The following is a 17,212-nucleotide window of genomic DNA, read 5'->3' as shown; positions in this document are numbered from 1 at the left end:
CCAACCTCTCTGCCAAGAATCTTGCTAACTAATGTACAAGTTCTGAATAATAAACTGGACAATCTCCATGTTTACGGGATATCAGGAACTGTAATGTCCTATGTTTTACCAAAACTTGGCATAATCCTGGAATACAGGACAACGCCAGTCAATCAGGTGCATATTTTTCTATATACCATTGTGACAGAACACAAGACGTTATAAAGAAAAAGGGATAAGTGTGCTTTACGGTGAATATGGACTGGGTCAACAGCAGGAATATTAACATTTTATCCCGTTTCTGCTCATCTGATCTTCAGTTACAGTCAATCAAATGCAGGCCGCACTTTCTACCAAGGGAATTTACATCATTAACACAGCAGTGTACATCCAACCACAGTCAAGTACAGAGACTACCCTGCTGGATCTTTGCAAAGACCTGAACTGCCCAAAGATTGTTAAACCTGATGCTGCGCTCATTGTGGCTGGAGACTTAAATCAGGCATAACTGACTTCCATCAACATATTAACTGTGCCACAAGGGGAATAAACACTCTGGATCACCGCTATACTTCATTCAAAAACGTCTATGCGCTACTCAAAATCGCTACCCGCATTTGGGAAGAGCTACAATGTGGCCATCTTGCTGAGGTCAAAGTATGTAAGCAAACTACAGCGTATGCCCGCTGTGACGTGAGGTCAGGAAATGGTCAAGCCAATCAGAATCCACACTACAGTCTTCACTACACAACACAGTCTGGAGCATGTTCCAAGACACCACCATCAACGTTATTGATGACATCAATGGATTCACTGATTCTGTGGTAGATTAATGTATGAAACAAAAGCAACTGTGCCTAAAACTACTGTTAAACCATTCCACAACCAGAAACCATGGATTACCAAAACCGTCCGGGAGGCCATAAACAGACACACTCGGCCTTCAAAATAAGTAATGAAGTCTGGAAGCATGGACAATTATAAGCAATTCAATTCAATTCAATTCAATTTTATTTATAGTATCAAATCATAACATAAGTTATCTCGAGACACTTTACAGATAGAGTAGGTCTAGACCACACTCTATAATTTACAAAGCCCCAACAATTCCAACAATTCCAGTAATTCCCTCAAGAGCAAGCAGTGCGACAGTGGCGAGGAAAAACTCCCTCTTGGGAAGAAACCTCGGACAGACCCAGGCTCTTGGTAGGCGGTGTCTGACGAGCCGGTTGGGGGTGTGATGAACAGTGGCGATAGTAGTCACATTAATAATGGAACAGTGACTGGATGTAGCGGGAAGCTGCAGGGTTCAGCAGGACGCAGCATGACATTGCAGGGCATCGCTGAGCTCAGCAGGGAGTGCAGCAGGACCACGGCGACAGCTGCAACCAGGGTCTTGGTGCCAACGTTCTCCAAGGAAATACGCTGGGGGAAAAAAAAGCATAAGAACTCCGGGGAGTAAACTCCCCAGAAGCTAGGATTAGTAACAAGCATTTCTGGGACGGGCTGCACACAAATAGTAATAGTAATAGTAACAGTAATAGAAACAGTAATAGAAAGGGAGAGGAGAGAGCAGCTCAGTGTGTCAAAGGAAGGAAGTCCCCCGGCAGTCTAGGACTATAACAGCGTAACTATAACAGGTAACTAAGAGAGACAGGTCATAAGGAGAGGTAGCTTTTTCGGGCTTAGAACTCTCCCCCTGCCGGATCTGGCTTGGCTGGCCTGCCTCCCTCTACTTTGTTATGTATTATTAATCTAACAATTATGAAGAGAAGCAGTTGGGCCAGTTAGGTGAACACTGCAACTCCTCACTCCCTAACTATAAGCTTTATCAAATAGGAGAGTTTTAAGTTCATTCTTGAATGAGGTGACAGTTTCTGCCCCCCGAACCCAGATCGGGAGCTGGTTCCATAGGAGAGGAGCCTGATAACTGAAGGCTCTGGCTCCCATTCTACTTTTAGAGACTCTAGGTACCACCAGTAACTCTGCATTCTGGGAGCGCAGTGCTCTAGTAGGACAATAGGGTATTAGGAGCTCTTCTAGATATGATGGTGCTAGACCATTTAGAGCTTTGTAGGTCAAGAGAAGGACTTTAAACTCAATCCTGGATTCAACAGGAAGCCAATGCAGAGAAGCTAATACAGGAGAAATATGATCTCTTTTCTTAGTTCTTGTGAGAACACGCGCTGCAGCATTCTGGATCAGCTGGAGAGTCTTAAGAGACTTATTTGAGCAACCTGACAGTAGGGAATTACAATAGTCCAGCCTGGAAGTAACAAATGCATGGACTAGTTTTTCAGCGTCGTTTTGAGACAGGATATTCCTAATTTTGGCAATGTTACGAAGATGAAAAAAGGCTGTTCTTGAGGTTTGTTTTAGATTGGCATTAAAGGATATATCCTGATCAAAGATAACTCCTAAATTTCTAACAGTGGTGCTGGAGGCCAGGGCAACACCATCCAGAGTAGCTATATCTCTAGATAATGAAGTTCGGAGGTGTTTAGGGCCCAGCACAATAACTTCAGTTTTGTTAGGGTTTAACATCAGAAAATTATAGGTCATCCAGGATTTTATATCCTTAATGCACTCTTGAAATTTTGCTAGCTGACTGGTTTCGTCTGGTTTGATTGACAAGTATAATTGGGTGTCATCCGTATAACAGTGAAAGTTAATTGAGTGTTTTCTAATAATATTGCCTAGAGGAAGCATATATAAGGAGAATAGAATTGGTCCAAGCACTGAGCCTTGAGGAACCCCATGGCTAACTTTAGCGCATTCTTGAGGATTTATCATTAACATTCACAAATTGAGATCGATCAGAGAAATAGGACCTAAACCAACTCAGAGCAATTCCTTTAATGCCAACCAAGTGTTCCAATCTCTGTAACAGGATTGAATGGTCAATTGTGTCAAATGCAGCACTAAGATCTAGTAAAACAAGAATGGAGACAAGACCTTTGTCTGCAGCAGTTAAAAGGTCGTTAGTAATTTTCACCAGTGCCGTCTCTGTGCTATGATTCTTTCTAAATCCTGATTGAAAGTCATCAAATAAACTGTTGCTATGTAGAAAATCACATAACTGATTAGCAACCACCTTCTCAAGGATCTTGGATAGAAAAGGAAGGTTAGATATAGGTCTATAGTTTGCTAAGACCTTCGGATCCAGGGTGGGTTTTTTCAGAAGAGGTTTTATCACAGCTACTTTAAATGACTGTGGTACATAACCTGTTAATAGAGACATATTGATCATATCTAGTAATGAGGTGTTAACCACAGGTAATGCTTCTTTGAGTAGTCTCGTTGGGATGGGGTCCAAGAGACAGGTAGATGGCTTAGCTGAGGATATCTTTAACAATAATTGTTGAAGATCTATAGGATAAAAGCAGTCTAAGTATATGTCGAGACTAGTCTTTATTTCTAACGACTCTGCGTTTAAAGGTGAACCGTTAGAAGTTGAGTGTAAAAGGTGATGAATTTTATCTCTAATTGTTGTAATTTTATCATTGAAGAAGCTCATGAAGTCATCACTACTCAGAGCTAGAGGAATAGATGGCTCCGTAGAGCGCTACTATCTGTCAGCCTGGCTACAGTGCTGAAAAGAAACCGGTTGGGGTTCTTGTTTTCTTCTATTAGTGATGAGTAATAGTCTGATCTGGCCTTTCTTAGGGCCTTCCTATAGGTTTTGAGACTTTCTTGCCAATCCAAACGAGATTCTTCCACCTTGGTGGAACGCCACTTACATTCGAGGTTTCGCGAGATTTGTTTTAATTTGCGAGTTTGGGAGTTATACCAAGGTGCTAGTTTCCTTTGCTTCATCATCTTCTCTTTCAGGGGAGCGACGGAGTCTAAGGTCGTCCGTAGGCATGTCGTAACACCGTCTACAAATGCATCAATTTGAGAGGGACTGAGGTTAACATACAGGTCCTCTGTTATGTTAAGGCATGACATAGAGTCGAATGCTGTTGGAATATCTTCTTTAAATTTAGCTATAGCACTGTCAGATAAGCATCTGGTGTAGGAGCTTTTATCTAATTTAATATAATCAGGTAGTAAGAATTCGAAAGTGATTAAAGAATGATCTGATAATACCGAATTTCGCGAAAATATTATTAAATCCTCAATTTCAATACCATATGCCAGCACAAGGTCGAGGGTGAGGTTAAAAGAGGCGCCCTAGTGCACACTCTGACTGAAACCGATTGAATCCAGTAATGAGTTGAAAGCAGTACTAAGGCTGTCATTGTCAACGTCCACATGGATATTAAAATCACCTACAAGAAGTACTTGGTCTGATTTAAGGACTAAACATGATAAAAACTCTGAGAATTCAGATAAAAATTCAGAATACGGACCTGGAGCCCTGTAAATAACAACGAATATAATTGGCTGTAATGTTTTCCATTTTGGATGTTGAAGATTAAGAACAAGACTTTCAAATGAGTTATAATGTAATTTAGGTTTAGGAGTAATTAGCAGGCTTGCATCAAAGATGGCTGCAACTCCCCCTCCTCGGCCTGAGCCTCTAGGAATTTGAGTATTAATATGGCTGGGAGGAGTGGCTTCATTTAGACTAACATAGTCTTCATGGCCCAGCCAGGTTTCAGTAAGACAAAATAAATCAATTTTATTGTCTGATATCAACTCGTTTACCAGTACTGCTTTAGAAGACAGAGATCTAATATTTAATAGTCCACATCTAATTTTCCTATTTTGTTTTATTGCAGTAGTTTTAATTCCAATTAGGTTGTTAAGTATAGCGCATCTTTCGTTTACCTTTGATTTAACCGATCTGAGCCGGGGGACAGACACCTCAAGCAGCAGCCTCCAATGGGAGAAGAGCAGTAAAGGAGGCAAGAAGGGACTACAGGAAGGAAGAGGAACTACAATTCCAGGAGGGCAACCCCAGAAGCATGTGGCAAGGTCTAAGAACTATGACGGATTACAAGGACGACAACGACCTACTCATGAATGTCAGCAAGACTAAAGAGATAATAGTGTACGTTGAGAAGAAGCAGGGAAGGAACTATTCCCTCCATTAATATCAGCAGGTCCTCGGTGGAGAGGGTGGACAGCTTCAAGTCCCTTGGTGTCCACATCAGCATATGTCTACAGTCTATATCAACAAGGTTTAATTTCCGTGACTGTTCTGGTGCTGCCGGAAATTCTGCCGGATGTCCCTAATTTCTGACGGATACCATGGGATTTTAAACTCCGGTGGATTTATAAGGACTATGGTTAACTGCTCCTTAGATCTCTGCAAGGTAAATCCAGACAGCTAGTTAGACTATCTGTCCAATCTGAGTTTTCTGTTGCACGACTAAAAACAACTTTTGAATGTTCCACCAAAACAAGTTCCTTCCCGAGGCACAAATCTACCCAGTATGCATTGGGTGGCGATGGCCGGTGATCGTCTCTGCGCAGGCCTGGCTCATCTCCAATGAGCCTAATATATTAATCAAGACGTGACACATGGGACGGGAACCTACAAAATAAAACAGGAAACCAAACAAAACCCAGGATCATTATAAAAACGTGTAAAAATAGATAAACAGAACCGCTGATGTTAATATATCATAGCTAAATCAATAACAACTATCAATAACACCAATAAATGGTTCAAATTACCGAACACCAAACAAGCACAGACCAATTAAAACTAATTATTACAACAATACAGCTACATTTAAGTACACAACATACACATCTATGAAACTAATGAAAAACTAAGACAGCAAAAGAAGTATATATATTCAGGCATATATGGTGGCCCTGAAGTGCAAATTACAACAGCAAATCATAAAACACAATGGCAAACAAAACGGCAAATCATAAAACACAACGGCAAATAGGAAAACACAACGACAAATAGGAAAACAAAACAGCAAATAGGAAAACACTTCAACAAATCATGAAAACCCAACAGCAAATAGGAAAACACAACAGCAAATATGAAAACACTTCAACAAATCATAAAACAAAACGGCATTAACTTCTACCGGAAAAGGTAGGGCCTATCTAGCAGAGGACGGACCCTCCTGATTGGACAGACGGATTGTCTGTTAAAAGTAGGCGCTTTTCCGTGTTCTTCACCTCTCCTTCCTGTTAAACGGCAGACAGTCCGTCTGTCCAATCAAGAGGTTCCGTAGAGTTGCGTTTTTCTATTTGCTGTTGTGATTTGCACTTCAGGGGCACCGTAAGATTTAGGTACATCTGCATTTGTTTCTTGAAAGTGAAAGAACTTTCTGATTCTGTCCCATTTGCTAACATGATGGGAAAAGCTATTGTAAGACTAGTTTTTTATTAGTATAATTTTATTGAGATCATTTCTAGTGGATTTAATTACAACACCATTAACTCACTTTGCTGGGGAACTCTGACCCCACTCAAACACACTCTTTATGTCCATTAATTTAAGGCCGTGCCCATTGGGCAGCACCATGGCCCAATAGTTAGCACTGAGGTCTCACAACGGAACAACAGTACCACAACAGAAGGTACCGGGTTCGAAATCCTGGTCGTCCCAGGCCTTTCTGTGTGGAGTTTGCATGTTTTTCCAGTGCATGCATGAGTTTTCTCCTGGTGCTCCGGTTTCCCCCACCACTGAAAGCATGTTCCCTTCCCTCTCTACCGAGCTGATGTGTGGTGAGCATCTGCCGTTTTAAGGCTGCTGTGCATCAGGTGGGTGCGACACATTGGTGGTGTTAGTCGGCGTCGTCGTCCCCCACCTGAGGCGCTTTGAGTGTCTAGGATAAAGCGCCATATTATGGAGTTACATTCCTATCTTTATTCAAGAGCGCATTCTTTCAATTTGAGAGTATTTCTCACTAATATTACGTTCAGATTTTGTAATAATTTCCCTCAAAACCTTGCTCTCACAATCAAATAGTCACTGCTCGTGCTTGGATTTGCTCTGCTTGTGCTCAAACTTTCTGACCGTGGAATAGTTGCTTTTATATTGGACATTGGATATTCGACACATTCGAAAAATCTATTATGCGGCTTGCCATTTTGACCTATTCATGTCAAAATACCTCTGATGAACTCAGCTAACTCCCCTACACATAACACAAAGGTTCTTCTTCTTCAAAAAAATCCTTTAATTTCTTTAATATTTCTTTATGTAAAAAAATGCTATAAATCTATTATGCAACTTGACCTTTTGACCTATTCATGTCAAACCACTTTTGGTGAACTCAGCTAACTCCCCTACACATAACACAAAGCTTCTTTTTTTTTTAAAACATACTTTGATTTTTAAAATATTTTTTAATATTACAAAAATGCTATAAATCTATTATGCAGCTTGACCTTTTGACCTATTCATGTCAAACCACTTTTGATGAACTCAGCTTACTCCCCTACACATTGCACAAAGCTTATTTTTTCAAAAAACCCATCCTTTGATTTTTTTAATATTTTTTAATGTAAAAAATGCTATAAATCATGACATGCTGCATGACATGTCACACATAACACAAAGCTTCTTCTTTAAAAAAAAATCCTTTAATTTCTTTAATATTTCTTTATGTAACAAAATGCTATAAATCTATTATGCAACTTGACCTTTTGACCTATTCATGTTAAACCACTTTTGGTGAACTCAGCTAACTCCCCTACACATAACACAAAGCTTATTTAAAAAAAAAAACATACTTTGATTTTTAAAATATTTTTTAATATTACAAAAATGCTATAAATCTATCATGCAGCTTGACCTTTTGACCAATCAATGGCAAAATACTTCTGATGAATTCAGCTAACCCCCCTACACTCAACACAAAGCTTCTTTTAAAAAAAAACATCCTTTCATTTTATAAATATATTTTACTCTTTACCAATAACTTGAGTTTCCCGTGAATTCAACCAATCACAGCCAATGACCAAGCGGAAGTGAGAACAGATTGACGTAACACGTTTCATTTCCTTGTTTTTGAAGACGACACGTGTGACTCGAACATCTCACATTTACCAACAAAACGTACAGCGTTAGACTGTGCAAAAAACATTTCAGACAGTCCTGCCAACCTGTATTCATTTTAACATCAATGTATGCTGCATTGTTTTTTCACTATAAAGTAACTGAAGCGGCTGCTGTTTCAATACTCTCGGCTCTCTACAGCAGGCGGGGCTGCTGCTCCATTTCCCCCGCGATGCACGCGCACACACACACACACACACACAATCACACACACACACAATCACACACGATGGATGCAGGAATAAACGCAGATGAGGCCACATGATGACCTAAATTGAGGACAGCTACGCTCGTTATTGTAAGTGCAATGATAAGTTAAAGTCCAATAAGTACTTTATCAAACCGTATGAATATGTGTGTGTGTAGCCAGGATAGGAAATTAACTAACAATGTAAAGATCAACAAGCCACTGACAGTGACATATATGTTCATATTTGATTCATTCAATAAATTATTATTTTTTATCTTAAATCCACCAGCCATTTTCATATAATACCAACATTTGCAGCATACTGAGCCTTTTTGGTAAGGTTCCTAGGAAATCTCAGCCCAGAGTAATTAATTAATAGTAATAATTATTATTCTCCCCAAAACCCAAAGTCTCCTTTTTATTTTTAAAGAACTATACAAAAAAAATTGCAATTTCTTTTGCAACTTTCACTGTCTTCTGCAACTTCATTGCAACAAACTAGAGGAGACTAGAGGTGTGAATCTTCACTGATCTCCCGATTCGATTTGATTACATTATCATGTCAGCGATTCAATTTGATTCGATATCTCGAAGCGTCACGATGCATCACGATGCGTCAAATAAATTTTTCTATTAAAGTCATGCAGGATATTTAATTCATAGCTTTTCAAGCTTAAAAAACTAAATATTCTGCAGTGCTAGGGCTGCACAATTAATCGAATTTTAATCACCATCACGATTTTGGCTTCCCACGGTCAAATTTGTGTGATTGAGCGATATTTAAAATGCGTCATTCCGTTCATAGAATGCTCCTTATCAAAGTTTTTGCAAAGCCAATCTAGCGCTCCATAAACCACTGTCTGATCACGTGCACAAAATGTAGGTGCACCCAAATTTTTCCTCGCGTCGCCATTAGCGCTGAATGGCGATACACAATATATAGCTCCGTATTTTTTTACAAAGTAGGCTACATGTTCAGTTTTAAGTCAAAGCCACTTTTCACAAGCTCTTTTATTAAAACAGATTGTGATTAAAATAAAATGCAAAGAAAGGGTTTCCTTTATCAGTTTGAAAATATACAGCTGCAACACATGTAAATGAAAGTTATCTGAAATAAATAGCCTAGGATATATAAAAAATATATATATATATCTCTCTGAGAAAGCTCCTTCACTTGTTTTCAACAACAATAACAGACTGATTAAAAGAGAAAGAGGACACCCGGATAGCTCAGTTGGTAACTATAGAGGTTCGACTCCGACCTGCGGCCCTTTCCTACATGTCATTCCCCCCGCTCTCTCCCCTTTCATGTCTTCAGCTTTCCTATCAAAATAAAGGCATAAATCTTAAAAAAAAAGACCGAAAGACATAGGGAGACAGAGGAAGAGAGGGGGAGCCCAGCTAACAATTTTTGGTTCCCAGAACGTTCTGGGAACGTTCGTTTTTGGTTGCGCGAACGTTCCCTGAAGGTTAGGTTTGGTTGTGTTTTCGTTATTATGGAAAGTTGGTTGAACGTTCTGGGAACGTTCGTTTTTGGTTACATCGAACGTTCTCCGAACATTGTCAGAACGTTCCCAGAACGTTGCAACCTTTAGAGAACCTTCCCCTAACGTTGTAACCTTTATGGAACGTTCCCCTAACGTTGCAACCTTCAGGGAACGTTCCCCTAACGTTCTTTTTTACATTCCCCTAACCTTTAACAAACTTTAACAACAATGATACTAATTTTATTATTACTTTAAACCGTCTGCATGAGCAGGAATGAATTATTATATATTAGCAGGAATGAATGAACAGGCAAACTTGATTGGATTTAAAACTTTAATTAACAATATACAAAGAATAATAAAAAAATACAAAATAGATAAGGATGTAGAGTGCAAAGTAATAGTGCAAATGTATTGTGCAAAATGCATATTGGAATGATAAAGTATGTAATGTGTAGGTGAATGGCCAAAGTGGGGATGACCCCACTTCTCAGCAGTTCAGGAGAGTGATGGCAGTGGGAAAGAAGCTGTTCTTGTGTCTGGTTGTTTTTGTGTGCAGGGATCTGTATCGCGTGCCAGAGGGGAGGAGGCAGGAGGATGGCAGCAGTGTAGAAGATGGCCAACAGCTCTTGCTTCCAAAAAAAAAAAAAAATAGAGCTCCATGGTTTTGAAGGCTCAGTCCTTCTCAGCTGACCTAAAAAGAAAGAAACAAAAGTTTTATATGTCATACTAAGAATAAACACATTAACTAAAGCAAGACAAATTGCCTGACTAACAACCCTGTTTTTATTGTGATCACAAATATTGATAGTTTTTGATTATTATGATTATTATTAACATCACAGAAGAATTTCAATTTACCGTCTGTGTGGGGCAAACTTCAGCACCAATCAAGTCCTCCGCGTCTGCTGCAGTCAGCGCGGGGAAGTTTTTCTGGGAGACCGCTAGAGTAGAAGTCAAAATGAAGCAACGTTACAAGTCAAATTAAAACCTCTTATTAGCCAAGCTAAGCATAATACTGATGTGAACAATAAAATAACACCTGCCTGTTATAACCCTGCAGATAGTCAGGTCCTGGAAGGCCTTCTTTCCTTTTCTGCCCCGCAGGATATACAGTTTTAGAACATCATTGGTTGCCACTCGCCGTAGCATGCGACGGATGGCAGTACCTCCGGTCGAACCTCCGGGTTTGTCAGGAAAAGTTGCTGTAAAACGTATAAAACACAAATTATACACATGGAACAAAGTGGAGAGCTTGTACAATCTCATTTTGTAAGAGAAGTCAGTTCTGTTATAATTTAAGTTATGCAAAAGCCACTGTACCTTCAACTGGGTCCCAAGATGAAGTGGCAGGCCAAGCTTGCGTTAGAATACACCCATCCAGCTCTGGGCGACCGGCTGGTTTTCTGTGTGGTGTTGACTCATCTAAAAAGAAAGTAGATATGAATATTGGTCAGTTCATTTATGGTAGGTTTCTTGCAAATGCCATTGCATAACTACTATACATTAGACAATTGCAAAAAAAAAAAAAAAAAACTTACATGCAGGTGGTGGTGGCAGTGATGTCTACTGACCTGAAAAAAGGCAGGAAGAGACAAACCCATCAGAACAGTCACATGATAAGCACCAGGTTGAGGGTCAGTAGTTCCATGGTAGGAATAGGACTCTGGGTTCTTAAATGCATGTATAAATGTTAACTTACAGACAGGGCTTCTAGACACACACTCCGTCCTGGAATGCTTTCTTGCTTGAGGACCAGAGTCATCTGAAATAAAAGACCATACAATTTGTACTGATTGCAAAAATAATATTTGAATGTATACAGTGTAAACAAACATTACAACATATCGCATCAAAATCACTATATGTAAAACATTAAGAAGGCTCGACACAACATGAAACTTTGCACGAAGTCTCACCAGGGGATTTACACATGAACTCGAGCCTTGAGAACATTGTTTGTGCACAAACAGTTTACCAAAAATAAAAAAATTTTAACAAGTCGCTGCTTGACTGGCAAGATGGCGACGTGGGGAAAAACAAATTCTGAAGTGAGTTGTTGGACCTTTTTTGGTCAACCTGATTAAAACCGGAATATAACAAAGCACTACGAGGGAAAGGGCTTACGGTTAAACCCCAAACCGTTGCACTACAACCATAACATCATGAAACTGTAACGTATTTCACTTACTTTTTCGTGAGATTGTTTGGCGAAGCAAATAAAATCTTCCTTCTTTGTCCGTTGGTGTATCGTATCAAACGCAAACGGAAGTACGGAGGACAGGACTTGAATCGGTCACCTGAGAGCAGAGGCACGGTCTTCCCCTACTGGCGGGGGGGTATAACGGTTGGATTTAAACACTGATTGAGCCACTTGTTAGAAGTGAAATGGAAGAAGTGAATTGTCTTAGTTGTGAAAATCCATAGATTCTTGTTTTAAGTATTTTCACCTAATACAGTTAAAACAACGAAATCAAGCACAAAAGTACAGTTTTTAGCAAAATTGATTTCAGCCTAAAAGTAAATATATTATCTTGCTATCTTGTTTATCTTACTTAGATTTTATAAGACCAATCATTTTTGAGTGAATCTAAATCAAGTGACAGCAAACCTTTTATATGCTACTTCAAAAACGTAAATGGAGCTGGTTTAAATAAACATTTCAAAACCACACTCAGAACAACCAAAAACTACCAAACGGGAACGTTGTGTGGAGGTAACCGTGCAACCACAGGAGAACGTTTCAGTTGGTTGTTATAACCATGAGGGAACGTTCCCCAACGTTCCCTAAACGTTCTGTGTTAGTGGGGAGTGCGATGGACTGAAGCGTATGCTACTCACAAAGTGACGGCTGACTCATTATGAATGGGTCCAGCACGGGTCGAATGCACTTTGCCGGGTCAGCGGCGTTATACACATCTTGTGCAGGCTATAAAATGTCTGTATCGTCACTGCACTTTTATGAACTATGACCCAGCAGGCTCCGTCTTACACGCTATTACGCAACGAACTAAAGTTAGTTGCATTTACTGCACTGGTACCAATACAGGTTTCCCTCTCATACTTAACAATATACAGCTGTGTTAATAACAATTAAAACAAATGTAGACAAATGTAAGCAGTTTGGACCAGCGGCGCTGTGTCTCACCATGTTGCAGGGTATGAGTGTATGGGGACGGGGCTGCGCGGAGGAGAGATCCAAACACAGGCACGGCTTTACAGAAGGAATGGGTCATGTAACGCAACATTAAACCATATCGATCTAAACGACATTGCTTCGTTCGTGGAGAGGCAGCAGATGCGAGGACGTTAGGTGCACCGGTGCGACGTAGGAAAAATCTTAGTCGCACCCTTCAAATTTTGGTCGCATTTGTGACCACTCTAGAGCCTTGAGAGGACAGAGTAACGTGAGGAAAATTCCACAACAGGTAGCAGTCGGTCATCATAAGCCGGTCACAATGTTTACCAGTTTACCAGTAAACGCAACATTTTGTCCCGTCCGTTTTGTGCAGTGACTCATAGCTTTAGCAGCAGACTGTTTGACGTCCCGCTGTTTGAATCCTGTCACACTACACCATTTAGCTGTCAGCATTTTAGCTGTGTTTAATCCAGTTACCACTGTGGCTAACGGTAGGCTAACGTTACCTGCTGTGTAACGTGTTATTAGTGTTTACTAGCGTGACATGCAGTGATGTTTATGTTGCCTCTAACGTGGGTTTCGGAGCATCAGAGCGCAACGCAGACATGTAAGTAGCAGTGTAATGAGCCACCGAAATCCACGTTGCTATTTCGTCAGGTAGATACCTTACGGCAAACGTGCATGTATGGAAAGCAGTCGCGCAACAGCTGAAATGGCATACACCTTCACAGTATCCTTCAATAAAGGATATATTGTATTAGCACAATATGGATGTATTAGCAGGAATTTAGCACAATATGGATGTATTAGCAGGAATATAGCACAATATGGATGTAAAAGCAGTTATAATTAGCCTATGTGACAATAAAATTTGTTTTGGTTAAAATCAACAAATAATCGTGATCTCAATATTGATCAAATTAATCGTGATTATCATTTTGGCCGTAATTGTGCAGCCCTATGCAGTGCTTTAATACTAAATAAATTGGATACATAAAACTACAGCACTGAGCACATGGCACTTCCTGAATGTGCAAAACATAACAGAATATGTAAACAGAAATGTTGTTAGGCCTACATTAAATTGTAAACAGAAATAATCGATTATGAGCATGACGATTATCGATGCAGCATCGTCCATGTCCACAATTCGATGCATTGATTATTTGATTAATTTCAACACTTCTACAAAACACCTTGCAACTTTTATCGCAATTTTTTACAAAAGCTCCCGTGAAATCAGCCATTTTGGGCCACAACAATCTCAAAAAAAGGCCGTGAAATCCTAGTTGTGCACCCTGTGAATTTAAGCAAGATAAATGTAACATGATTTTACAATTACATTATCAGACTTGCCAACGTTCTTGGTTTATGCCACTGCTGTCTGCCCTCTGCACACAGGTGAGTACAGGGGGAACCAATAGGATATTGAGTTGGGAGTAATTTACTGACTGCAACAACAAGTGTGGTTGTAGAACACTGGTCTATGCACACAGTGCAGCTGTGATGCAGCTCAGCAGGGGTACTTCAGTCACACCTGGAAGAAAAGAAACTGAAATTGTATTAATAAAAAAAAAAAACTATTATTTAAGGAGCAAATAAGAAAGCATATCATTTCTATATCTGTTTTTATTATAGTGGTGAAATTGTACTTAAAGTTACAACTTTTTAAACAGACATATGAATTCATAATTTTCAGACTACTGTTATGAAAGAATGAAGACTAAATTCTGATGAACAACACACAACAGTAATGCAGAAACTGACACCAACAATCCAGTTTCTTGTGTTCTTTCAGTTATATTACAGTTTAGTTTTTACTACTGGCTCTAACATGAAATTAGCCAAATCCCCAGAAACATGTGGGGTCATCACATATACACATACTGTCCATCATATGTTGTTCAATCTAGCTAAACTCTATAAAGAAAATCTAATTGTTTATGGACATAAAGCTAGGCTTATGTTAGCGCCATATGCTACGTGCTTAATTTATGTTACTCACCCTCATAGTTGTGGACCTAACTTGATATGTCCCATTTCAAAGCTTTCTCCTGTTTCAATGATGGTTGGAGGTGAAAGTGCTTCGACCATTTTGCACATTATTGACATATACTAATAATTAAGCAATGGATGTAGGGAGTAAATAAACTTGGTTACAGAGCAGCCGCCCGCAACAGACGTTCAATATAAAGCAAACGCACCCTCAACGGGACAGGGATCATTTCATTGGTCAACACTACAGCTGGCATTCTATTGGTTGGGGGATTTTGAGAGGATTGTAACACAAAAAAATCTGAGCGCGCAGGAGAAATCCATGAGCAGAAGATTTGCAAGTGTGCAGACTCAGCCTGAGTGTGAGGAGAAGTTCCAAAGCTGAGAACAGGAAATTTGTCCAAGCAACAACATACCTGAGTCCAAGCAGAAAGTTTGAGCCGAGCAGAGCAAATCCAAGCGCAAGCAGTGACTATTTGAGTGTGAGAGCAAGGTTTTGAGGGAAATTATGACAAAATCTGAACGTAATATTAGTGAGAAATGCTCTCAAATTGAAAGAATGCGCTCTTGAATAAAGATAGGAATATAACTCCATACTATATAAATGTACTGAATTATTCCTATTAAACCCCCATCCCTGTGTTGCTCTCTCCTTCTATCTCTACAGACGTATTCTCAGCAGATGGGTGTGGCCTAGATAAGGAACTGGACGTGGAAACCTGTCAGTGTGTGTGCCAGCGCGCAGATCAAACTCAAGACTGCGGCCCTAACCGACACCTTGACCGCAACACCTGCCAGTGTGTTTGCAACATCCCACCTGCTCCCTCCTGCCCACACAACCACGTCTTCAATACGGAGACCTGTCAGTGCACGTGTAGCAGGACGTGTCCGAGGCACCAGCCCCTCAACAAAACAAAGTGTTCCTGCGAATGTAACGAGTCACCCAACAAGTGTTTCCTAAAAGGAAGGAGGTTTCACCAAGCCACATGCAGGTAAGGAGGGATGTGGAGGGTTCATTATCATCTGCTGCCACTTTTAGTCAAGTCACCTTTATTTATATAGCACATTTAAAACAGCATAAGCTGACCCAAAGTGCAGGGCAGATGGGGTTAAGTATGCCTCGATACATACTATTAAGGAGCACTTTCACTGGTTTTGGGTGTTTTATTTAATTTTATAGCATTATCCTGACTAAACTTTGACATATCTGTTATTAGCCATCAATATGTTCCTCTGATCTTAAATATAAGTCAAAATGATTCATTATTTCAGCTTTTTTCTAACACAATAATTAGATAATTTTATATAAATGAGGTTTATTGACCATGAATTCCAAAAATAAGTGTAAAACTAGTGTTAATAAGTTGGTGTTAGTTGTGTATGTACTGGTGGTAATGGAAAGAAAGTGCAGAAAACGTCAAAATAAGTGACAAAAACATCAGAAAAAGCAAGCAAAACATTAAAAAAAGCAACAAAATAAAAAGTGTTAATTTTGACCCAATTAGTTAATTAAATCGTTTTTTTTTTGGATTGCACAACTGGAGCCACATGTGCAAAACTCTAACTAGAGTCTGCACAACAGCAGTTCATGTGAAACAATCTCTAGTTTGTTTTTCATTGCTAGAACACAGGTTTCAAAACTCTACACACTTATCCCATGACTTTAACCACAACCTGCATAACACTGGATTTACAGCACTTTGTTCAAATGCTAACACACTGCTGTCCAAACTGTTAACCACACATTCAAAACAGAATGGATTTCAGTCTGATGAATTTCAAACACTGCTGAATAATATATCGAAAGCTCATAAAGACTCTGAAACTCCAAGTAAGAATGAAACAGTTAAAAACAGTTAAACAGTTAAAAACAGGTAAAGGAGCAAATATACCAATATGTCCAGGTTAGATGTCTGAGGTTACATGTAAAGCTATACAAATTTGAAAAACACTTCCTTTGCTACAGTAAAACTGTGCACTTTCAGAAAGTCATGGAGATGGAAGCAATGGAAACACCACATTACATTAATTTGTATTTAGAGATGATGCAGGTGCATGGCAAAAGAAGACATCCATTGTGATGATGATGATGAAAACGTGTGGCCTGATGCTGGAGAGGGGCAGGATTAGCCCCACAATGCTTTGTTACTATTACATACTTTTAATTTGTACCTTTTTTTTTTACAGTAATTACGTAAATTACTAAAGAAAAATTAGAAATGTATATCTATTGAAGCAAATTGCTGATTTTCACTCCTTGTTTACCTAAAAACTGGGATGTTATAAAATAAAATAAATTAATGTGAAAGAATTACTCTTTTCTTTAAAGAAAATATTGATAAGTGTAAGTCACTTAAATTATTCAAACTTTAAAGATGAAAAGTTTGTAATTTGTGTTTTGGTGTTTGAAGCTAGTGTTTTTCTCTCAGTGTGTTCTGAGTGAC

At 39.4% G+C, this 17,212-nt stretch overlaps 1 protein-coding gene and 1 long non-coding RNA gene across 2 annotated transcripts in view; one reads left to right on the top strand and one right to left on the bottom strand.

Annotated features, from left to right (window-relative positions):
- vegfc (vascular endothelial growth factor c) overlaps positions 1-17,212 on the top strand; it is a 146,188-nt gene that overhangs the window by 114,385 nt on the left and 14,591 nt on the right. Inside the window, exon 6 of the mRNA XM_039810919.1 lies at positions 15,436-15,760. Within this exon, the coding sequence (XP_039666853.1) occupies positions 15,436-15,760 (325 nt within the window). The remainder of the gene's footprint in view (positions 1-15,435; positions 15,761-17,212) is intronic.
- On the bottom strand, positions 10,686-11,411 carry LOC120565279. The gene is made up of 3 exons (XR_005640214.1): positions 11,337-11,411; positions 11,176-11,208; positions 10,686-11,059 (listed from the first exon to the last, which is right to left on the bottom strand). It is a non-coding gene; the product is annotated as an uncharacterized LOC120565279 (long non-coding RNA).

This window comes from Perca fluviatilis, chromosome 1 (assembly GCF_010015445.1).
Source record: "Perca fluviatilis chromosome 1, GENO_Pfluv_1.0, whole genome shotgun sequence".
NCBI lineage: Eukaryota > Metazoa > Chordata > Actinopteri > Perciformes > Percidae > Perca > Perca fluviatilis.
This window is presented reverse-complemented; position numbering and strand designations above follow the sequence as displayed.